At 38.6% G+C, this 25,927-nt stretch overlaps 1 protein-coding gene across 5 annotated transcripts in view; it reads left to right on the top strand.

Moving 5' to 3' along the window:
- Nucleotides 1-10,659: 10,659 nt before the first annotated feature.
- Nucleotides 10,660-25,927, top strand: part of CACNA2D1 (calcium voltage-gated channel auxiliary subunit alpha2delta 1) — a gene marked incomplete at both ends in the record, with an annotated part of 353,068 nt that continues 337,800 nt past the window's right edge. For all 5 annotated transcript variants that reach the window (XM_079549445.1, XM_079549444.1, XM_079549443.1 and 2 more), the window contains one exon: nt 10,660-10,754. In XM_079549445.1, coding sequence (XP_079405571.1) covers nt 10,660-10,754 — 95 coding nt within the window. The remainder of the gene's footprint in view (nt 10,755-25,927) is intronic.

Raw genomic sequence — 25,927 nt, 5'->3', positions numbered from 1 at the left:
GACATGGTTTAGTGGGAGCTATTGGGAATAGGTGAACGGTTGGACTGGATGATCTTTTAGGTCTTTTCCAACCTTGGTGATTCTATGATTCTATGAAAACTGAAAGCAGTACAGTGGTGAGGTGAGGCCCCACCAATGCTGAGTACAGGGACAGGATTGTTTCCCTAGTCCTGCTCGCCACTCCATTCCCGATACAAGCCAGGATGCCATTGGTCTTCTTGGCCACCTGGGCACACTGCTGGCTCGTATTCAGCCAACTGTCCATCAGTACACCAAGGTCCCTTTCCATCAGGCAGCTTTCCAGCCACTCCTCCCCAAGCCTGTAGGGTTGCCTGGGATTGTTGTGACCAAAATGCAGGATCCAGCACTTGGCCCTATTGAAATTCATGCAGTTTGCCTTGACCTATCGATCCAGTCTATCCACGTCCCTCTATAGTGCCCTCTTCCCCTCAGGCAGATATTTCTTATATTTTTCATGATTTTTATGCCCTGGGTTATTATTATTTATCATGTGCTTTATCATCCATCTAGATGCTGTGATGACAATTTTAAATATTGGACTATATATACAGACAAACAGTTGCAGTGTTTTGTACCTTTATGAAGAAGTTTAGACACAAACTGGGCACCATTTCTGGTCTACTCAAACTCTGAAGCCAGATTTCAGCAGGAATTAAGCATTGCAAAGACTACTACTTATCTCCTTCAGAAGAGTTTATTTTGCACACAGAACATAGATGGGTTCACGTGGGGATTGGCAATGGGCTTTCTTTGGTTATAGAAAGGGGGAAAATCATCTGAATTTAAAAGGGAAATATTTTCTGTATTTCAAGGAGGAAGAAATGGACATTTAAAGACACATTTTCTGTCACAGCTATTGATGCACACAGCCCACTTCGTTACAATTTTCAGAAGAAAATTTGAGACTTATCATTTGGGAATTATCATGTTTACTTATAGAATGTTAGTAGTTTATCTCAAAATAAAGGGAATTCTCTTATAAGAAAATGTGGATTTTACCAATAATCATACTTTCTCTGTTTTATTTTTGATTATTTTTAAGAATCAGTGATTAGAAATGTGAATATATACTTGAAAAGCTCTTTGAAAAGCTCTTGAAAATGTTTTGATATGTTTCAGCATATTGCTTTGAAATATCAAAATAACCTTTTTTTTTTCAAATAGTTTCAAGTTGCAATATTCAGCAATTTATCAGTAGTTGCTTTTACTTTCACTTGATATGCATAGATATAAACTATTTTTTATCTTCACTAACCAGTATAATCTAGCTAGATGTTTTTAGAATGTTTTCTAAAGATAACATTTAGAGCTGACTAAGAGATAATAATGAGTGTATTAGCTGATGCACTTTACAAGAGTTCTTGTAGATGTATGAGCAGTCATTGTAAAAAGCTGGATTTCAATTTTAGGGTACAGAGTAACTTGGATAATTTATAATTCACAAAAAAAAAAAAAAAACAACAAAAAAACAGCAATCAACAAAAATCTTCTATAATAAACACTCATTTCTTTCAAGCAATAGAGATCTAGGTTTCTAAAACTTTACGTTCTAAACCCCCACCACTGCTAGTGTACTTAGTGTACCTACTAAATCTGTGATTGTGAAGATGGACACAGCTACTTCAGTGCTTGTATTGCAGGCACTCTGACTCATGGGGCTTTCTAGACTGCACCAAAAAGTACAAGCTAGGATTAAACTTAAAAGGGTCAAGTGAGAACAGATTGCTACCTTAATCATTTAAATTCACTGGTATCATCTGAGAACTTGTATATCCCTGTATGTGATTACATTTTGTTGATCTTTGGATCTGGAGATTTATTTAATTTTTGGTGTCAGATTGCCTTTCTCCTTTTAGAACAAAGCTACTAAACTTACTTCACGCTTACATCTTCTTTAAATTCTCAGTTACTATAGAAACAGTTATTAAACTAGGAGTGGCAGTAATTAGTAACATCTGCAAGTGCAATACAAAGTCTAAACATAATTAATCCCAGCATTTGGAGTGGAATGTGCAGAACTGCCCTTTTTGCTTTGCATGGAGCCATAGACTCTGCAGAGCCAATAATAACACAGGAGATTAACACTACCATACCAATATATTATGGGTTGTGAAACAGCATGGAAAGTAAAGGGGGTATTAACCCAAATGAGTAACTGACATTGTTATTACAGAGTTTAATGGGGTATGATTCTAAAGAGAATTAGACTGGCATAGATATTATGGGCACATACAAAAAATTTATTTTACATTTTCTGACAACATAAAACTACTCACTTGCTATTAGAATGACAGCAGGAGTTTGATATGTAACTTTAAAATCAGTTCCTTTGTTTCAGTTATAGACTGGGGTTGATAAGACATGTATGTTTACCCAGAACTGCTTTTATCTTTTGCCTTTTCACTTTAAAGCTGAATTTGATTTTTAAGAACAGACAATTAAAGATTTTTAATAAACCATGAAAAAGATGAGAGAGTTTCTCTCCCATCATGCTTTTATGAGAAGGAATATTATAAACATTTATTATTTTATTATTTCACAAGTGTTCTCAGCATAATGTCTATAATCTATGCAACCAGCTTCTCTCATTAGGAACTATGTGTACCTACACAGAACAAGTGATATAAGTTGAACTTAAACAGGTTTTGCAGTTTGTGTGAAATATCTAGCAAGCACTGTATTATCAGACTGAGGTACACTGTACTGTACACAGCAGTGAGTGAATGAGTTGTCTTCATCCTGAGACCAAGTAGCAAGTCTTGTGCTCCTAAACTCAAAGCTACGTGGACTGTAACCTGAGCTCCTAACCTCTGTTTAGTGACAAAACATATTAGTTTCGGCCCAATCCCAGATAATGGGGCCACCTGGCTTCTCATCTGCCACAGCGTAGCACATCAATGTCATGTAAGTCTCTCCTGACATACTCAAAGATTTGCTGAATATACTTTTTTTTTTTTTTTTTTTTTTTTATTCCTAGTATAGCATCTTTTAAGATTAAAACAAAGAGATGTGCACAACAGTATTGGTGGACCAAACTTCTACCAGAGTTCCCTTTCCCCTTTCTCTTGTTATCTCTCTCACTTACCTGCATCTCTAACTTTTAATCATTGTTTTCCTTCCCTTTGATATTTCATCTTCCTATTCATTTCTTTGCCTCCTCTCCCTTTTATGACATATGAATTGACTGTTTTGTCTTTATCTGCATATGCATACCTTTCCTTTTTCATTTATGCTTTCCTGTTCTTAACTCTTTATTTTCCTCAATTATCTGTCATCCTCACTTTTTTTCTCCATCTCTTCCCTGCTCCATACGGCTTCTTAGTTATTTTTGCATCCCTATTAGTGACCAAGCAGTTTACATGATGCTGTCTCAAACCACCTATTTTAGGACGAGATGTATCATGCTTTAGAGGTGCTCGTCAACATCCATGTGCTACAAATGGAGCTTATACCACTAGTTTTGACAAGCTGTTAAACTTAAAAGCATCAAAAGGCTGGTGATCCAACAGTGAATGCAAACACCATTCAGCAAAATGTTAGTGGAGGCAAATAATCTGAGAAATATTGTTCTTTGATCATGCTCAATACCTTGTTCAGAGATACCAGTGCTCATGTGCTCTCAAGCTATCATTCTCAGCTGCAAGGATAAATCACATAAGAATTATTTAAATAAAAACACACTACTTACTGTTGTTAATTATTGGCTGAGACAAAAGAAAACTTTTTTTCCTTATTACAGGTTCATTCTGCCACCAAGTGCAGTATGAGAACAGTGAAAACTGATGCCAAAAGCAGGGAATCAGATTCCACTTGTCTGCCTACTAAGTCTTAACTCTTCCTGCTGAACTTCCAAAAGAAGCATCTGTTCCTGAACTGCATGAGAGAACAGCAGTGAGGGAGTGTTGGGTCCCACTGGTTGTCAGAGCCATGGAAAAAAATGGTTGCTATTAAAAAAAAAAAAAAAAAAAAAAAAAAAAGAAAAAAAAGGAAAAACAACAACAACAAAGAAAAGGTTTCCAGTTGTTTTTCCAGACTTCTGGAGATTGATCACAATTGTTTCCACAATCACGGACTTCTAGTGAGACTTTTTGTCTGGGACTCACATCTTTCATAATATCAAGCTACATCTGCTAGAATTTTCTCCTTAACTCAGCATCTCATAGAAGTGCACATTTGTAAAATCTAAGAGTTAAGTATTTGACATAAGTAGACAATAGGTGTGTACAGATATCAAGTAAGGTTGAATTCAATATAATTATTTGCCACTTCTTAAAAAAAAAAAAAAAAAAAAGAAATGAAAGCTTAAGATTCAACCTTTATGAAATGACAATATGTCCCTATTTCCACTAGTACATTAAGAAGATTAGGAACAAATGAAAGATGAGTATACAGGACAAGGACATTTACTAAAAAAGACAGTCCAGATGTATTGAAGGACACGAGGAATAATGTTTTCTTTTGAAAGAATATTGCTAGTTAAAATCTCAGCAATACTTCAGAATGCAGCTTCCATAACCACTTGGCTAATTAGGTAAGAGAGGATAAGTAGGTATGAGATAGTGAGGTGGATTTCCTTCATTTAGCTAGAAGTGATTTAGTATGATTATTCTGATTGCCACCTCAGTAGGCAGGTATCCTCTCTTTCCAGTGGGATGATGGAACTTTTTTAGACCTATGATTAAGATTATAGAACTTTTAGACCTCTGAAGTTGCATTAGGCTAAGTTTCAGGACAGTGGCATTCTTTCATTTAGAAAAGCCTCTACTGGAGTAAATTGATCTCATAGGGTGAAAATCTTGTTGTGAGTAGATCTGAGGGGAAGTCGTCTCTTTTGAAAGAAGAAATATATGTATACATTTTAGTTTAAAAAATCACCAAAATCTATCTGCTCAAAGGCAATGCAAAGGACAGAATAAACCAAATTAGAATAGGTGGGCTGTGAGGAAAACAGAGTTACACAGAAATATTTTGTCACTCAGTTATTTCCTTATATAAAGCATGAATGTTATTTGTGTAAGACTGTTCTTACAGTTATACTTCTTTACAAGCCCAGAACATACTATGCTTTAACACTTATAATTAAGGGTTTTCTCCAGCAAGATTACTGACACTTACAGTTCAGTGAATAGTGTCACAACAGTACCACGAGATTTACGAGCATTTCTACATTACAAAGTAAAATACAATACAATGATGCTTGAACAGAAAGTTAATTTTCCTTCCTAACTTAGTGGTATTATAACACCTGGATGAACAGAGAGGCTTTCAAAATCAAACCTCTATCTCCACATTGTACTACAGTGCCATGTGAAGACGTACCAGAATCAATGACAATTGAGTGAAATTTATGTTATCCTTCCTTTTTAAGTGGATGAAGTTTTACATGTCTGGCACATTGCTCTAGGATTTCTTTAGTATTCAGAGAGAGAATATTTCTGATGCTTGGCTACAAATTTAAGTATGGAGTTACCCCCAGGTTACTGTTGATTTAACAGCATTGTCAAAAAACAAACAAACCCTACCTTTCAACTCAATGTAACTCATAAAGTTTTTCTAATACAGAAGCCTATTCAATTCAGATATGTAAAACAATTTCTCTCACTTGCGACGGGCCAGATCTTGCATTTTCATCTATTGCACTTTTAAATAGGAATATTTTTTTCCCTTAAATTAGAATTTGTGATCAGGCAGTCTGTGCTCTCTTTGTCACCCCTGCACAATCAAACAGAGTAAAAATTATTCAGCAAGATTAGCCCTTCCTGCCCTGTGTAACATAAATACATAAAGAAGATACAGTGTGTGCCAGGAACAAGATGATATTCTGGTGATACTGTGGCAGTGAGTAAGACCTTGCCATATTTTAAAGTATTTCAGTGAGCAAAGTTTGGCTCAGCTGAGTGAGAGTTGTGGGCCCAACTACCAAAATACTTATCTCAACCACAAAGTTCAAGTGTGCTTACTGCATTGCAGATTGTGCTCATTGAGAATAATAACCACTACAACATTGTTTGATCTAAACAAAAAATATTAAAAAAATACACTGAATCAATCTGTGCTGTAACTGATTTCTGTATATGTCAAGTTAAAACCTTTTATCCAAAGGTTTTATGGCAGCACTGATTAGTGGAGAAACAGTTGAAGTACAAGCAGGAAACAAGATTAATAGAACTTTTAATCTAGTTCTAATATGGAATCTGCTTTTTGTTGTTGTTGTTTGTTTGTTTTCTAAATGGTTCGCAGACAGAAAATCTAACTGTATCACTTCTTATGCTGGATTTATAACAGTGAAAATAATTTATGAAAATATACATAATATATCCAGAAACTGAAATTAAATTAAAAAAAAAAAAACTTGATTATAAATTAATTCTTCTTACTGATACACAATTGAGAAAACTTGGATGCAAAATAATTTTTTTATTTTTGCCATTGGAACTTCTATTTCTGGCATAAGAACCATCAAGGTCAACTGAAAGATTCTCAGTAATTCCAGTAGGTGCAAAGCAAATTATTTGTAAGATCCCTGTCATTATATCAATCCTTGTCATCCCTATGCTCCTTCAAAGAAAGATCCCGGTCAGATATGACAGGTAATAAATTTAGAATGAGGTGAAGTAAGAATGAAGAAAGATTTACTTTTGTGGTTTGTCATTCAAGTCTATATTTAAGTGCTTATAAAAGAAGTCTTGTCAGTTGTAATAGATCTTCAGGAACCTTAACAAGATGAATTATAAGAATAACTCCAGTGCAACACTATCATGAAGTAGGAATCATATATATGAAATACTGTTCTAAAAGTGTCTGCATATGTAAATATTCTAATAATCAAATGTTAAGAAATTGATCACTTAGGAGATTTTAATGACTTTCCAAAATTTCATAACGAAATTACCTTTTTATTTTCCTAGATTACAGGACAATGAAGAGATACTGAGAATGTTAATTCTGCTAAAATTATGTATTAAGTCAGTCACACCTTCCTGTCAAAGCCAGCAGGAACTCATTGGAGCACATTTATTCATACCCATGAGTCATGATGAGGTCATGATGAGGTCAGCATTTCTAAACATTATGCATCTTCATTAAATATCTGACAAGTAAATGTATTTTAAGCATTTTAAGCATAATGTGGAACAAAAGAGTGAGAAAATACTAAATAATACAGTATTACTGGAGTTCCTACACCCTTTTATTCTCTGTACATGACATTGATTTCCAGATTTTCAGATTAAAATCAGGACAACAATTCAAAAGCTAGCTTCAAGACTCACTTCATTTTGAAGCTAAATTGTTATTTGACTCCAGCTTTTCTCAAAACTAGGCTCCAGTCCACGCTTGCCTGTAAATCCTGTAAAGCCTGCAGGCTGAACTTGAGTTGTGTATCACAGATCTGAGCCTTCCCATGAATACCACATAGGTGGCACAGGTGCTGAGCTCTGTGTTCCAGCTCTTGCTGCTTCTTGTGCCTCAGTCAGCTTTCTCAGAGCTAACCTGAACATTCCCCCTCCATGTTGCAGCTACACATTGACACCCTTCTACTTCTTCTTCCCTGAGTTTTAGCATGCTCCAGGGAGGCATTCACCTACACCTAAGTGGAGTTCATTGTGAGGTTAGTACCTTGCAGGGAGTCTTGTTATTCAGCAGTGAAGAACACCGTTTCAAACAGTGCTGCAATAAAAAAGCAGTATTTTTCTCCAGCTCCTTTTTTGCATTTCAGCTATCATTACAATGTATTAGCACTGCTGAAACAGTCACAAGGTGGAGCTTACCTTGCTAGATGGGGTTCCAAACCACCCATGCATTGCATTGTTGCTTCGCTAGCCATCAGTTTCTGCTGCTCATAGAATCATAGAAGAGCTGGGGTTAGAAGGGACCTCAAGGATCACCAAGTTCCAACTCCCCTGCTGTATGCAGGACCACCAGTCTCCATGTCTAATACTAGACCAGGCTGCCCAGGGCCCCATCCAACCTGTTCTTGAACACCTCCAGGGATGGGGCATCCACAACTTCTCTGGGCAGCCTGTTCCAGCACCTCACCACTCTTGTAGTAAAGAACTTGTTAGAATTATAAATCACAATACTTACTGCCCTAAGGAGCTCTATAAATGATGGATGCAGCATCACTAGTGGGAAAAAAAAAAAAAAAAAAAAAAAAAAGCAGGTCTGTATAACTTTCTACATTGGTATTTAATATTTTATTTTACCATTCTTGGATTTTTCTTTGCCTCCTGTATTTTATATTGAAACACTATGTCTGAGTGAGAGTGCTCTTGTTTACCCATCCAAACCATTTCCCATGTGGGCTGGCACAGCCATTTGCACCCTCTCAGCTCTGACCAATCCGTGCATCCTTTCTGCACATCCATTTCAGTGGGAGGTGTACAGAGCACCTCCTTGCCAGCCCCGTGACCATAGCTTGGCCAGCAGCGTATGGGCCTACATGGGGAAGAGAGCTGAGAATTGACATGAGCACTTTTCCTGCTGGACAGAGATGAGCTGAGGGAATGTTGTGTTCTTCGGTTGGGCAAGTTGCCATGTGAGGCATTTCCATTCCTTATTCTGACTGGGTAAGGTTAGAGTGTTAATCCATCACCAAATAGGCCGTAGGTATTCTAATAGGAGAACATAGAAGATCCCAGCAGAGTTCAGGCATGAACTCATGTTGACCTTGAGGATGCTAGCAAGCAGCAGAACCAGCAATTTTGGGGGAATATTCATGTTCAGAAATGAACTGATGCCCTTTATATATTGGGTAGTACTAGCCTTAAACAGAGGAGGGCCACAAGAGGGAGGAGATGACTTAAATTGCACTCAAAGAAGTTGCCATAGCCTCATATGACCTGAACCACACCACATTTTAAGACACTTTGCCCCATGGATTTCTCCAATCCTTTATGCCACTTGCAAAGTCTTTTCCCCATCTTGGACGTCATCTCAGCGAACCCTATGAAGCAGTATGCCTGTCAAGTAAATTACCCCATACCTGTGGCTCTGTAGTTGCCCACTGCACCTTACAGCAGAGATCGTTGGTGCCCCTGCACCCTGTTAGCACAGCAGATGTGTTTGGATGAGAAGTTATAGCTGGATCTGAAGTGTTGCTACATGATGTGGCAAAGCAGAAAGGCCTGTTGCAACCCGGGGCTGGACTGTAGATACTACTCTGACTGTATGAATTTACAGGTTGCATTACTGTTTTAGAAATTGCTATTTTAGATTTGCAACCGAACCCTAAATCCTACGTGCTTACAGGTAGGTGGATAGGTGACGACAACTGGGAGTTCTTCCCACCAGCTCTGAAGTGCCAGCTCCAATCCAGAAACAATGTGGATGAGTGACTGCATGGTTTACAGATTGCAACTGAAATATCATGCTGGCATGGAGCCCAGGCAATGCAAACACTCAATTCTCCATTTGTCTCAGCTTTGGTCCTTCTGCCACCTTTAAAAGAGAGATGAACACTTTCCTGTTTTACAGAGGCTGTTGTGAGTTAATACATTCAAGATTTTGGCACTCTTTGATACAATGGATGTGAAAATAGCGAGAATAGTGTCTGCTCTTTCATTTCCACCTGTTGGACTAATAACAAAAATGCAGAAGGAAGGAAGAAGGAAAGAAGGAAAAGAGATTTTAGTGAAAAGCTGTTAGTGAACTTTTAATTGCTTTATTAAATTACCTAAGCAACCTTTACCAGGTTTACTTTGTATGGAAAATGTATAGCAGCCACAGAAAAGGGTGTATGCGAGCATAAAGGAAAGGCAATCTGAGTCGCCCGAGGGCTCTGCAAAAAAGTACATACGCTAGAGATATGATTGAGGAGGAAAGAGCCTGGGGACTTACAGCGAGCCCCGGGGACCCGCACCGGGAGGACCTTCCAGAGGGCCATATACATACGAGTATATGAACGCACCCCAGGCTGGGCACACTGCTGGACGTGCGGCTGCTGCTCCTCCAGAAGGAGGAGGGGGATAGGGATTAAAAGAGGCACGAAGCACAGTTAAAAATAGCGCGCGGGAAGCTCGGAGGTGCGGCACGCCTCCCGGGGGCCCGGCCCGGCCCGGCCCGGCCCGGAGCTCCCCGCTCCATGTAAGGAGCGCGGCCGCACAGCGCCCGCCGCCCGCCCCCGCCGCTGGCAGGAAGGCAGCAGCCGGGAGAAAGCCGCCCGCCGCCAACTCTTCTTTCTCTCCTCTCCCTTCAGGAGCCCCCACCCCGCCTCCTTCTCCTTCTCCTCCCCTTCCCCCCCCCCCCCGCCGCTGCTGCTGCTCCGCAATCGGGGATAAATCAGGGAAGCGGACACACGCACGAAGTGAGCGGGGATCCGTTACAAAAGTAGCGCTGATGGCGGCGGATCGGATGAAGCTGGAGCTGCTGCCGGAGTAACAGAGCGGAGTGCCTCTCTCGCTCTTTCCTCTCTTCCCCCTCTCCACCCACCGATCTCCATCGTTTCTCCTCCTCCTCCCCACCCTCGGCCGCGCTCTCTGCACATCGCTGGGCTGTGCCAGGGGGCGGGCGGGGGCAGCGGAGGAGCCTTTAAAAACCGGCGGCCCCCCCACACCCGGCACGCACAATAATTGAATTTATTATTACCGTCTCGCCGACTTGGGGGGGAAAAAAAAGAGGGATCGATCTTCGATCAGGAAGATGGCTGCTGGCTGGCTGCTGGTCTTTAGTCTGACACTTTTCCAGTCCCTGGTGATGAACCACTCCTCGGAGGGCCCGTTCCCTTCGCCCACCACGTAAGTGTCTCCGGGGCAGCGCCGGGAACGGGGCGGGGGGCAGCGCCGGGCCGAGGGCATTCCCGGCGATAGGGACAGAGGTACCGAGAGCTGCTGAAAGTAACTCTGCGTGGGAAGCGGCGTAGAGGGAAAGCCTCAGGGGTTCGGCTGGGCAAAGAGGGGATCCGGGGGAACCATCCCCCAGTGGCAGTCGGACTTTTGGAGGAGAAGGCTGCGCCTCCGACATCACTAAATATACACAGCCCGGCGGCCGAGCCGCGCCGGGAGGAAAGTTTCGAGTTACGCGGAGCCTGCCCCCTCCTCCCACCGGGGTTATTTCGGTCTGGCAGGAGTTTGGGAGCTCTAAAAAAAAACCAAAAAACAAAAAACAAAAAAAAAACAAAAAAAAAAAAAAAACCCAGAAAAAAATATATCAAAACTTGAGTGATTTTAGTAACAAATGAACTGCGGGTCGATATTGCCGGCCGTTGAGAGGAAGGACGGCTCTGCCTGGAGCTCCGTTCACTCGCACCTGGCCGCACGCCAGCGCGCACCGGGAGTGTTTTGACAGCTCCGGGGTTTGTTTTATGTATGTGTTTGTTCGTGTGGTTTCGTGTGTGCGCACGCATGTGCACAAGCCGGGCTTTTGTAGCGAGCTTAAAGCTACACAACTAAGAGACCGTTTCCTTCCACGAGCCCAAGCGCCGGCCTTGGAATTGGCGCTTCCCAAAAGCACCTTTGCGAGGGAAGGTGGGAGTCGGTGCGAACACAGCCTGCTTTGACATGCCTTGGAGGCAGCAATCTTTAAAGCACCGTGTACTTATTAGCATGAAACTGCTGCCCAGGGTCGTGCGAGGATCACATAATGAAGGCAGGCAATACAAGGGCAAAATAATCCAATTCATCATCTTTGAGATTCGGCTACAGATTGAAATAAGGTCTATGAACTAATGACCGTGTTTTCTTCCTTTTATTTTTTTCCTCCACACCTTGTTTGCTTTTATTATTATTATTATTATTATAATTATTATTATTATGTTGAAGCACTTACCTTAGTGCCTGAGCTGGGTTGAAGATATCAGTAGGGAACTTTTAAGCGGATGACTCACTTTAATGCATTTTACATAAGAAAAAAACAGTGCTGATGGGAGTCTTCCCCATTGTTTAACGCTGGGTGAAATTTATTGCCCTCGTTCACTCCGTGCAGAAGGATGAGTTTACAGCAATTACCAGAAATGCATTTTCACCAATTAGTACTTCTAGTAGATTGTTATAATTGGATTCGGTTCTGGGTTTCGGTTCTGTTACAGGGGAATACAAAGATAAGTGTAAAATAACCACGTCTTCTAAATTGAATACATGTAGCCTTTCATCGAAGGGAAAACTATCTTAAGAAAATAATCTTTTGCTGTTTATAAAGACGTATCATACAAAAATAAGATTTAAAGCTGGGGCTTTAAATCAGTGCTTCCCCTGTGCTTGAGCTCCCGGGTCTGATTGCTTCTTTCTGTATTGCCAAAGTGTATCATACACAACCAACCACGCCTGATCTTCTGCACAGCTTTATCTGATTTTAAGAGAGGGAAATACAAAACCCTGTGAAAATAAAAATGTAGAAAAAGAAGGTTGTGTAATTTCAAATAGAACTCCAGATCACTTCTAAGCATTACATTATGTGATATTTATTTAAAGTTATTTTTCCCGTCTGCCTCTGTTTGCCGTTTCCCTTCAGAATTTACCTGTACTGCCAGTCATGATAATAGGAATGGTCAACAGGGAAGCATGTTATATTAATGCAATTCTAATTATAAACTATTAAGTAATTATGAATATGGTGTTAGCAGCATCTTCGTGTCCTACACAAATAACTTACTGTTAGCTTTCTTTTTTCTTCATTATTACTCCATTGAAAAAATTATAGAAACAATATATAGCACCTGTCCATCCTTCATAGTAACATTTCTCCTTTTGAAACTGAAGTGCAAGTAAAGCTTGATTAATTTAGGAGGCAGCACAACATATTGATAGAGGGAGAGCTGCTTTGCAGAAGTAATGATGTAACAGGTGAAAGAGAAAACATTTTTCTGAATCTCTTTTAAGTCTTCACAGTTAGTGAGGATTTATTTCCTGCTACAGATCACAAATGGGGAAGAACAAAGAGAAGTGAATGCCCTTAAAGTGAAGGATTTTATATTAAGAATATTAAAGATAGTAGGGGAAAAAAAAAAAAAAAAGGAAGGAGAAGAAAATGAAGAAAAGAAGATATATTAATAATTGAAGAAGCAAAGATTAGCTGATACCGTGTTCTGAGTGACCTGCCTTTTCCCATTATTTTCAGTCTGTTTTTCTTGTAATTGAAAAGTTATGCTGAGGAAGCAGCACTGCCCAACTGTTGTATGAAAATGTGTATATTGAAGGCTGTGTAGTTTGTGATTTCATCTCCTCATCACTGTATGATCACTTTTCTTTCAGTCATCTGTTTCTTCTGCATCAGCAAATGTTTTTACTAAAGCATTCAAAAGTGTGTATCACCAATACAGAACCACACCAGCATGATGTATTTTTAGCAAAAATTACTGAATGTTTAAGCAATGCCTGTTTGATAGACTCTCAGGCATTGGATTCATTTTACTCCTCTGACATGGCAAAAAGGTTTTGGTATATTTGCCCAGCAATGTACGGAGAATTTCAAGTGGATGTGTGTGCTGTATGAAATGGGAGTCTTAATTTCTCATTGTAAATCTGAGCAGGTGGTGTAAACACATTTGTTGCTTCGTTTGTTGGAACATTTCACTGCAAATATTGAAAGCTTCCTTTAATGAACAATTTAAGAATAGGAATAATTATGTCTTGATCTTTAGATCTAAGACTTACCTGCTGATAATATGCATTCAGAGATTTTGCTAAAAGGTATTGTTTTCATTGTTTTGTCTATCAGACATCTATTATACATATGCTCTTTTAACATAGAAACTCCAAATATTTCAGTTGTACATGCACACTGCAGATACGTGAGAATGCCATTATATACGGTTCTCCTGTCCTTGTAGCCACAGTGTTTCTATTACAAACACTGTACACAATGCACTTCTTTCTTTATAGGCTTATTTATTTCTTTATCATCCATTTCTATACAGAATTCTGTGGAAAATATACTGTCATGTGAATCTAGTTTTGCATGTTCCCTGGTAAAGGTGGCATGGGACTCTATTACTGCCATGTTATCTCTCCTGCACCAAAACAGATAGTCCGGAGTTTAAAAACTGGTTTAAAAAATGCTAAAATTCCTAAGTAGACTTTTGGAACAGCATGTCTTAGTAGTGTTGATGTTTCTACTGATAATGAGTATCAGTTGATACAGAGATGGATCTACTGCTTCCAGGTAAGGCTGGCTACAGAGCCAAATATTTTGATTTTTGACAAACATGGGACTAAAGGTTTTCAGTATCAATAGTGCTATTTCTGCAATTACATCATTCTGGATATAGCTAATTTTATTTTCTCTAATTTTTCTCTTTACTCATTCTCTGTTTTTCCATATGTTTGAGTACTTGAGTAGAGAATAAATTGAGTAGAGAATAAATTATACATTACGTTCAAGACAGATCTGCTAACTAGATAAATTGGTATAAAACATCTGAAGATAAAAATAATATACAGAGAACTGAATAATATACATACTATAAATATGTATATATATATGCATGTATGTATGCAGGCATAAAAGCCAAGGACGTTTTTAGAAAAGAAGCTGTGTAGCTGTGTATTCCTATTTCTTATTCACTTGAATCATCCTTACTGTTTTGGTGTCATTAGGACAGCTCAGGGAAGTCTGTATGAGTCATATGAATTAGGGCTTGCACAACTGAGGTGTCTGTGTTTTTGGTTTCTTCACGTGAACTTAGCCAGTGTAGGTCTTTGTGAGAATGTTGCTGGGCTTGGTACGCAGCATTGCCTGCCGTATAAATCAGTGACTGAATGTGGATGGAAGATATTTACAATATGTCCTTTTCATCTGTTTCTACCAGTGTAGATGGGGAGTTTGACATCACTTACATACATACAGTCTCATTTTTTAGACTAAAATCTGTGAAGGAAGCATATCAAATTTACAGCTGATGCTGATTAGAAAATACAACCTCATTAGTAAAATATCAGGGTCCTTCTCATTTGAAATTTCTATTTTACAGTCTATTTAAAAATTGTCACTATTAGGAAAAATCTGTTGACGTGGACCTTCATAGTGGTGCTTTGGAAAGAAAGTCAAAAGACGGTGTTTGGTACGACAGGGAAGTGCAATATCACCTCTTAGTGTTTTCTTAGCAGCACATGTCTGGATGCAGAGAGTTATGCATGATTTACAAAGTCACAGATTTTTAAAAGTACTGCTCCAGCCCATTCTTCTAGTAGAAACATAGTTAAAGATCAGTGCAAAACAGCTTGTTGATTGGTGTTTTCTTTTTGTGAGCATCTTTGCACATGTGGTGGTGATAAAGGCAAATTATTATTTGGATCCACAAAGCACTTTTCTGTTTTGCATACTTTATGATGTAAATTGTGAATGTTTATTTTTTATTATTCTGTTTTGTTGTTGTTGTTGTTTGCTTTTGTTTCCCTCTTAACAATTTATACTGGGGCTTTGAAGCTCACAAATTCTATAATTTTACATTTTATTAGGTATGAAAATTCTGATGAAAACATTAAAATAGACACTGAACATAAAATATGAAATTTCATTGAAATAAATCAGCATTGTAGAGTTTTCTTCCATCTTTCATTTTGCAGTGATGCTATTTTCAGAGCTGCATTGCTCATACCCTGCAAAATGATTTTATCCAAGAATTCAGCTGCTAGAAAGAGAGCTGGAGCTTGTCAGCACATTAGTCTGCAATGTATTCATTGTTACATAGAAGGCCCGTCACACATATCTTAAAAAATATTTATCTGGCAGACCATTTAAATTGATGGAAGCATGGTCAAATTATTATTACTTAAATCTTTTGTTACAAAAAAAAAAAAAAAAAAAAAAAAATAGACTGTAGTTGCCCATTGATAACTCTGATTTGACATGCTTCTGCCTTTGTTCTCTATTCTTCCCTTCTATGAGAATCTTTTAGCCAAGGCAGTATTATATTCCAGACTGATGTTTGACTTAAAACCCTGACAGATAGGGCTTATGATTCAAGAGCATTTTAGTAGTTTAAGAGAAAAATGGCTCATTCTCTATGTTATTGAACATAGTAAAAGCAGAATTGGGCCCCGGTCTGTTTTGCAGTTTTTAAATTTTTTTTATTTTTATTTTTCCAGCAATGCAAGAGCTTTTGATCCCTGTATGCTTAGGATACATATTGTGCCCAGAGTGTTTATAAAATGGTAATGGCAAGTACGGGCTACAGAAAATGTTGTTCTCAAGTGCCTTGTTAAAACTTCTGCCTTAGCAAAAGAAAAGATTTAGCAGAACGTAACACTGGAATAAATTTTTTGGACCATAAATAGAATTTGGCAGAGCCAGATTCCGTACTCCATATTCTTGTAAATGTTGAATCAGACTTCTTGGTAGAAAGCGTCTTCGATGCTAAAGTAAAACATATCTAGCACCTGGAAAATACACAGAAGGTTTTAAAAATATATATCCATGAAATAATAACTGTTACTCTTCCTGCCACTGAGCAATGCCTGTGCTTTGTGTCTTTGGTTGACCTTAACCCATTCCTGCATGGGCTTTTCCATTCTTCTTCAGGCGCTGAAGGTTGAGTATCAATGAATAATGATTTGCATTTGAGGATACGGCTCTGATTAATATCTCTTGTCTCTTTTATAATAGCCTGATCCTGTTCAACTTTTCTCAAAGCGTATCGGTTAATGCTGTGTTCTTTATGATCAGTCCAAGAGCCTCATTTTGCAGCAGTTACGCCACTGCTTGCTATAGCAAATTGGTTATTGCCATTACACACCGGCACAATTCTTCTTCATTCTGGATTTACAGCAACAAAAAAGAACTGGAACCAATATTGTTTGCAGAATATTAAGCAGTATAGTGTAAAACACAAAGTGCTTCATGAGTGTTCGTGCGTTTGATACGTAACACTGACAGTAAGTATACCACTCTCAACTCGATTTATTTCTCAGTGATGCTTACGTGTTGGATATTCTCAGTTTAGGTCCAGGCTATGCAGCTAGAATTTAAAAGTGCCATTGATAGTTTTAGAAAAAATCAGCCTAAGAGTGATGGTTTTTGGAGTACACCTCAGCACTTTTTAATAGCTAAAAATTAATGATGCATGCCTGCAGCCATGCAGATCAGGAGGGATTCGTCTTTTCCATCTTCACTGCTTCCCAAACTATTTATTGACTTACTCTTCTTCTAACTCAATTGTTCACACTTTCCTTCCTCCCTGCCTTAATAAATGGTAGAACTCTGTGAAGGAAAAGTCCTCATCTGTCTCTGCCCATAATGCCTTTCTCTGTGCACCATCAGCAAAGAGATGACAAAGACAGGAAGCTGAATCTGCTTTTTATATAAAGTTTTGCTATTTATTTACAAAGATTCTAACAAGTTTATGAAAAAGATTGGCATTATTTTGCATCAACGTATCAGCAAGCTTTTGCAGTTAATTACAGCAATTCAAAATCAGGCTTTTTTTTTTTTTTTTTTTTTTTTTTAAATCTGAGGCAGACCTGGAATACCTGTAGAGCATGAATGTGAAGTTATAATATTGCTGACTATTATTAAAAATGTTTTATCGGATTTTTCACCTTCTTTTAAGTTGCATTCTCAGTCCTCATTTAGGAGTGTTGAGAAAAAGGCTACAGCCTGGCTTTGTAACAGATTTTCTATATAGCAGTTTAAACATTTCTTAACATATCTTCTGTTTCCCCAGAGCCATGAATTGGAATGCAGCAAGAACAGGATTTTTTTTTTTTTTTTAAGTATTTTGTGCTATGGATTGTATGGGCTAACAGTCTTTTGCACAGCAATTGCTTTCTTTATCATGGAGGCATGTATTAGTTTGGGGGTCTTAGTTCAGGGGTCTTTTTTTTTTTTCCCCATATGATTTGTGAAGTAAATAAGAACATGAAGGGGTTTCTGAGTCTGAAATTTAGGTTTTGTAGTAATAAAATGGAAAATCATATTATTTTTTCATTAGAAGAAGAAAAGCTGAACTTGTTTCATCCAAATAATGTTGTACCTCAGTTGTTTCCATCTCCTGTTTTTTAGTGCAGACCTCTACCTGGCTGATCTAAAGTGTTAAAACCAGTTAATAGTCCCTAACCTTTGCTGGACTTTGTATCAGATTTTCCTAAGTGTGGACTAAAAATAGAAATAAAATAGAATAGAAATAGTCATAGAAATAAAGTTAGAAAATTTCTCTAGGCAAGGGTCATAGGCAGGACTAAGGCTTAAATCAAGATGTGCCATTTATCTCATTGTCACTTTTAATACCATGTTGCATTTTTCTTTCTGCATGAAGGCACTCATAAACAGTAGTAAAAAGGAAGTTTTCTCATTTTTGAAATGTGGAAAAATTTGCCATACATCATAGCCTGGACTCCTAATAATGAAAGTTCTTCCCTGGGAGAAAAATGAGTCCTGGCCTCTTGTATATGATAGAATGGTTTGAGTCGGAAGGCACATTAAAGGCCATCTAGCTCTAACATTCCCACTGTGGGTCCCATCCAACCTGGGCTTGAACACCTCCAGGGATGGGGCATCCACAGGTTCTCTAGGCAACCCATTCCAGTGCCCATCCACTATCTGAGTAAAGAATTTCCTCCTAACATCTAGCCTAAATGTCTCCTTTTCTAGTTTATAACCATTCCCCCTTGTCCTATCACGATTTGCTCATGTAAGAAGTTACTCTCCCTCCTGCTTTTAAGCTCCATTTCTGTACTGGAAGGCCACAGCGAGGTCTCCCTGAAGCCTTCTCTTCTCCAGGCTGAACAAGCCCAACTCCCTCGGACTCTTCTCATAGGAGAGGTGCTTCAGCCCTCTGTTCATCTTCCGCACCATCCTCTGGACCCGTTCCAACATCTCCACGTCTTTCTTGTGCTGGGGGCCTGAGCTCTGGGTGCAGTTCTCCATATGGGGCCTCACAAAGCCAAAGATGGTGAAGTGAAATGCCTTGTGCTGTGATCTGGAAGAGCTTCTGTTTGTTGGCAATGCAGGAATGAAAGGAATCAAGTGGAGAAGACCACAAGTATGAATTTCAGAGGTAAAACTGTTTTTAGGCATTGACAGATATGGCACAAGTGGCAACCTCCAGGGAATTGTCCTCATTTGGATGTTCCCTTCTCATTCATAATTCCCTCTAATAGCTATGATATGGTGGTTTGCAGCAAAAAACAATTATGCTATCTCAGTTAAGGTTTGTACTATTTTCTTCCTACACTTTGACAAGTGAGTAACTTTCACACATAGGTCCAGCATCCCATTAAAGTTTTGAAATGTTGGGGTGACAATCTCATCGTTCCATTAAAACTTAGGTTTTGATTTATAATACTCTGTTGTGAACTAGCTCAAAAATTCTTAATTTCATAAATGGCTGAATGGACTCTCAGAGTAATTATTTCCCTGAGTGTGGATTTGAATAGCCCACTTAATAGATATGTTATATGGATCCTAAATGCAGCCCTGTATTCACATGTAGTGATCTTTACTTGGGGAGTGCTCTGCCCAAAGAGGTATGCTGGCACAGTGTTCTGTGGATTTAATCAAGAAACGCAGTGCCTTCAGGTGCTGATGTCAATGTACACATTTGTTTTTGCAGAATATACTTGATTTCTTTTAATATACTGAATTAGGATAAAAAGTAACATCTGGTATATTTTTCTTCAGTAAGTAGTTAGAGATTTCATTCAGAGGTTATTGTATGTCCGTGTTTTCTGTTAGTCTGATATGTAGTTTAATATATTTTTTTTACAGATGGATGCAACAAGCCTGTCAGATTTTTTTTTTTTTTTTTTTTGTGTTCAGAAACCAATTAAAGTGGAGGGGTAAACTAGTGCCTGACAAGAGATGGAAATCACATGTGTTAAGTAATGAGTTTAGTAGTACTGTGATCTTTTATGGAACTTTTTTCTTCTCTAGGATGAATGCAGCTGTTTGTATATTTCCTAATCCAGCAAGTATGTCTTGATTTGTGCCTTTTGTCATAAATGAATTAACTCATGCCTATTGTAACCTTCATCTCTCCCCTTCCCCCCCCCCCCCCCAAAAAAAAAAAAAAAAAAAAAAAAAGAAGAAAGTAATAGGAGAGGTAATTGTTTCCTTTATTTGATTTCCCTGTGGTGTACATCTTCAGTTGCATGCATCCTGGCTGAGCGCTTCATTAGTATGTGTCTTTCTCCATTATTATCTGCCTCTTGTTACCTGCTTTGCATTATTACTTAAGTTTTTGCACCTTCATTTCACACACTGATTTCTGTCATCAGTAAAGTAGGAAGCTGAAGCATTTTACCATTTAGCCAAGCAGGGTTTTATTGTCAAGATTAGTTTGTTAGTTAATGCCTCCAAAGCCTTCTGTACTTGGTAAGTGTTCTTAAGCTGTGAAGGCTTGTTTATAAAGATTTTTTTTTTCCTGCTATATTCCCACCTTGCTTCAGATACTTGCATGACTAAATCTTTCCTGGCTGGAAAATACTCTGGTTTCTCAAGGATTTTCTTTTTTATAGAATCTTTGTAGAATGGTGCCATCATATCTGTTCCTTTTGGTAACTGGAGATCTGGGGATCTTGGGGAACTTGAAGAAGTTAATCCCCATGATCAGTACTTCTTTGATGCACACAGATTGTAAAACATAAGCTTACCAGCATTTTTAGAAACTAACAGGAGTCAGCAAAAATCTGCAGACTGTACAGTGGGAAAAAAAGGCAGCATATCTGATTCATGCTAACACTGCCTGTTAGCTGTGCTCCTTTGCCACACTGTACACACTGTTGAAGATGTAGGAGATGTAGATGCCCAGCTTGTCTGAAAAGTGGACTGTGAGTGTTTGGCATTTTGTAATTAAAATAAAGGCAGTAGCAAGGTACAACACTATCCCGTGTGAATTATGACACACTCATTAACCTGATCTGCTACCCACTTCTCTTGGAGCGCTGGCTATTGCTGTTTTTATTTCTTCTGTTTCAATTTCTAAAATGGAAATGATATCCTACTGCCATCCTGCTTGAACAAGTGTGTTGCATATTGCAAAGTGTCCTGCTTCTGTGAGAGGGATGGTCACAGAAGTATGTAATTAGTGCTGTTTGGAGGGTCTGACATCAACTTATTTCTATTCATGGACTAGGAACATGCTAAAGATTGCTATTAATGATCACTAATTGCCTGATAATCACTGAGGCAGCTAAGATTTCAAGTAGGAGTTACATAGTTTTCATAGAAATTACTTTGCCTTGCCCAGTAATATGGGCATAAGTATACGTCAAGTATAAGTAATATGTCAACAGCAGAAATGTTGACATTACAGTTGGTTTGGGCTTTTTTATTTTTTTAATTATTATTGTTATTATTATTTACCAAGCCATTTTCTTGCCTTGGAATCTTCTGGATTAGAGTTTCATGTATCCTGAAGATATCTTAAATTAGGTTGGGACAGGATTACTAATATATGCAGGAACATGTCTTGTGGAGATTTCATTATACAATACACATGGGGAAAAGGTTTCAGGTAACTGGAAGCAGAATCTGGTCCTTCTAACTGATTAGAAATACACGACGGATTAATTGGTTTGTTGCATATACTCTAAATGTCTTTGAAAATGATGAGGTACCCAATTTCATCCTTCTTTGCACCGGTGTAATTTCAGCAAAATGAGTATCAGACCTGTATCATTTAAATTCCAGTTGCATGGATGAATCCACACAAAATAATTTCTGATTAAGCACATACAGGTTTCATCCCCCCAGAATAAGTCATCACTGTCAAGGGCTCATTGTAAAAATTATATAAAATAAAATGTAGTACATGATTATATTAGGCTATACAAAGGGGAATAGTAAGATATTGCAAGGAAACCATGCGTGATATCAGACGTGGTCATTTGTCTTCCTTTTAAATGATAAGCTCTGGCAGCACTTCATTGTCTGTGCCCCACTGAGCAAGTGTCCATGTGAAAAAGAACTTCATAGCGTGCTGGAAGGCACTGAAAAACACTCCTAGAAATTAGGAGAAAGCATGTTTTTATAGACGTACGGAGTTGTTAGGAAGAAATACTTTTTAAAATACTTTAACATCTAGAAATATGAGGGATGGTTTTAAGTGACTTTCACAGTTTACTTTTTTGTGTTTTTTTTTTTTCCTTTTTTTTTTTGTTTTGCAATTAGTTCTAGGGCTCAGCACTGCAGTTTAGAATGGTAGGAATGAGAGAAGTAATTTATTTTGACCCCTCATTATGCAAAACTGAATAATTCGTTCACCTTCTAGTATGAAATCCTGATTTTCAGGCCACTAAATTTAAAATCAGCAAGAAAACTGGAAAAAAAAAAACAAATAAAACCACTTTTTTTTTTGTGCTCCTCTGTTTATTCTGAAATGTGATGTTATTACATGATGAGGCCATAGGGTGAAATTCTGATGTGATAGCTTCGTTCTTATTAGCAATACTTGAATGGTATCTGCTGTGTGTTACTAATCTCGATGCATTTTTTTCAAACTGAGACTGGAATTAAAAGCACCCATCACTTGTTTGGATAGTGAGAAATAAAATTAGAAAACAGTCATACCTAATATTGTAATAGATTTCTGGAGTAATGCTTTGCAGATATTTTGCTGCTTCTGATTTTGCTTGGCATAATGTCATTTATTCATCAAGTCAGTTATTTCTATGGCCCGCAAGGTACCTTTGCATGAAAATGCTCAATTATTCTCACAAATATCCATGCTTCAACAAACAAAGATATTATGTACTCAGTTATGATGCTTTCACCTTGGCAAGCACAGGTTAAACATCAGTGATTAAATATTTGGTTCCACGTATCTAATTACCTGGGGATCTATTTCTTTCTAGTGAATAGTATTCTGGTCTACAATTGTCCCATTATTCTCCATGGGATAAATCTGTTCATAGAAAAAAGAGCTAATCAGTCTTTTAAAAAAATCCGTGTTAAAAGTACATTATTAGGTAGTAAACCTCAATACTTAATAATTAGGAAGTGCAAGTTATTGAAATTGCTGCTTGGCTTTCATTTTTTTTCCTTCTACATCTTCATTGTGATCCAGTGCCCAGTTACAGAATCAACTGTTATTTTTGCAGCTGGAAACTTATTTCACTGAGTGTATGAAGTAGATACATAAGAGCAGAATTATACTTACAATGTGCTTGCATACTAAAATGGAGATGCATATTTATTTTGGTTATCTGACTTTGTTATGATTTTGACTTAATAAGAAGAGTTTTGAATGCTTTTTTTTTTTCCCCCCTCTCTGTAGCTTATTATTCAAAATGTAACTCCTACATAAGATGACCAGGACAGTTGGATTTCACAGATAATTTTAGTGAAGCTGAAAAGAATGTACTTTGTCTATGGCAGTAAAAACCTGCTTCCAGTAATAGCTTCCAGTTTAGGGAGAGTCTACAGAAGCACCTGTCTCTGAGAACTGAAAGGGAGGTATTGGCCAAAATCTCTGCTTTGAACCCAAAAGCATAAACAAACCAATAAGGAAAGAGATGTTTCTGAGATATGTTTGGATGTTCTATGTTGCTTGGATGTTTGGATCTTCTGCTGCAGGAAGAGAATAGCTGGTTAGTCCTATTTTTAAGCTGCTTTTAAGTTGTACTACTCGGTTTTTAAGGTGTATTACTTACATATATACAACCCTTCACTAGATGGAAATTACTTCTCATCAGCAAGTTTCCCTCAGCAAGTTTGCTGATGATACAAAGTTAGAAGGATTGGCTGACACAACTGAAGGCTGTGCTGTCATTCAGCGAGAGCTGGACAGGCTGGAGAGCTGGGCAGTAAGAAACTGGATGGGGTTTAACAAAAGCAAGTGTAGAGTCTTGCATCTGGGGAGGAATAATTCCATGCACCAGTACAGGTTGGGGGACGACCTGCTGGAGAGGAGCTCTGCGGAGAGGGACCTGGGTGTCCTGGTGGACGACAGGTTGGCCATGAGCCAGCAGTGTGCCCTTGTGACCAAGAGGGCCAATGGCATCCTGGGGTGCATTAAAAAGAGTGTGGCCAGCAGGTCGAGGGAGGTGATCCTCCCCCTCTTCTCTGCCCTGGTGAGGCCTCATCTGGAGTACTGCGTCCAGTTCTGGGCTCCCCAGTACAAAAAAGACAGGGATCTCTTGGAAAGAGTCCAGCAGAGGGCCACAAAGATGGTGAAGGGCCTGGAGCATCTCTCCTATGAGGAAAGGCTGAGTGAACTGGGTCTGTTCAGCCTTGAGAAGAGAAGACTGAGAGGGGACCTGATCCAGGTCTATAAATATCTAAGGTGTGGGGGGCAGAATGGCGAGGCCAGACTGTTTTCAGTGGTGAGTGGAGACAGGACAAGGGGAAACGGCCAGAAACTGCAGCATAGGAAGTTCCGCACAAATGGTGCGCAAGAACTTCTTTACAGTGAGGTGACGGAGCACTGGAACAGGCTGCCCAGGGAGGTGGTGGAGTCTCCTTCTCTGGAGATGTTCAAGACCTGCCTGGATGCCTACCTGTGTGACCTGGTGTAGGGGGGGGTTGGATTCGATGATCTCTGGAGGTCCCTTCCAACCCCTACAATTCTGTGATTGTTTCATAGGCGTTATTTTTTCCTGAAAATTAATGGGAAATGTCAGCAATGTATGACTGAAATGCCCCTAGCATTCTTAGTTACCTAACTGGGTGGGAAACTCATGCTTCTTGTGTGAGCGTTTAGCTCTACCTTTAATGTTTGGGGTTATTTTGGGAGTAAGCATAGGCAAATTTAAGAAATTTCACAAGCGTGTGAAATTTTATGTTTTGAGTGTACCAGATCCAGATGTATACACTGACATTTAATGACATATATTTGGATAGAATTTAGTCAAGGATTTCTTAATGGCCAAACAGACATCATGCAAGTTGGAGTTCTGCAATCTGATTAATTCCAAGATTGCTTAAAATAAAGCAGCTTGTATTTCCAACAATGAAGCATCCCTCCAGTCCCCATGAACTGATAAAACAAGCTTGTTTCCATTTAAATTTGCTGTACTGTGAGTGGGTTTTAATCCAAAGTCTTCAAATAAATATATGATAGGCAAATATAGTCTGTAGGAAGCACACAGTTTTGTTTGTTGTTGTGGAATGGAGTTTCTAATTCAAGAGCAATTTAGATTCCCGTCTATGATTTCTTACCATGTGATTTGACTTGGACACACATCCTCTGTGTGACATTTCTTTCACCTGGGAAAACTGGATAATGAAAAAATAAAGGTTTTCTTGTCTGATAATACGATCTATTTTCAGAATGGAACAATTACAAAATCTTTCTAGCGCTCAATGTCAATCTAAACAAAAGCAATGCTGAAATAAGCACTATTTAAAAGAAGTGTTGTTGTATTACAGTGTTTGTGTAGCTCTCTGAGAGCCCAAAATATGCAGTAAAAAAATTTTCTGGGGCTTTAAAATACCACTGTGTAATGACCGCCTGATGTTTATTTCAGTTTAAGTCATTCACAACTGTATGCATGCCTCCATGCAAATTGAATGCCTTATCATTGCTACACTTAATTTTTCCAGAAGACTAGCTTATTCTATGTATCTCAAAATCAGCTGGGGTTTGAAAGTGATGTTAGGGTTGAATTAAAGCCGTTGAGGAATTTGTTAGAAAAATAAAACAGGAAGTTCAGGGTTGGTTTTTCAATTCTTATCCAGGTTCTCTTTCATATATGATGTATAATCAATGGATATTAAGATGTTACAATCATAAAATAAACAAGAGAGTTAGGCAAAGTAGATTATGATAACAAAAGAGAATAAATGGAAGAGCTTACCCTTAGTTGGGCTCACCACAAAACACCAGGAGGGATCTCCAGATGAGATCCTTCCCCACTGGTATCCAGCTCTTAAATAGGTCTAGGAGGGGTGGAGCCAGGCTCCACCCCTTTGGGCAGCACAGGTGAATTGCCTTCAGCTGTGCTCCTCTGGCTGACTCATGGCTCGCCTCAGGTGATCAATCAGAGGTTCAGGCTGTGACTCAGCTGTTCCCATACATATGAGTTCTTCAAAAGGGCAT

The sequence above is a fragment of the Tetrao urogallus genome (assembly GCF_951394365.1).
Source record: "Tetrao urogallus genome assembly, chromosome: 1".
NCBI classification, from domain to species: domain Eukaryota; kingdom Metazoa; phylum Chordata; class Aves; order Galliformes; family Phasianidae; genus Tetrao; species Tetrao urogallus.
This window is presented reverse-complemented; position numbering and strand designations above follow the sequence as displayed.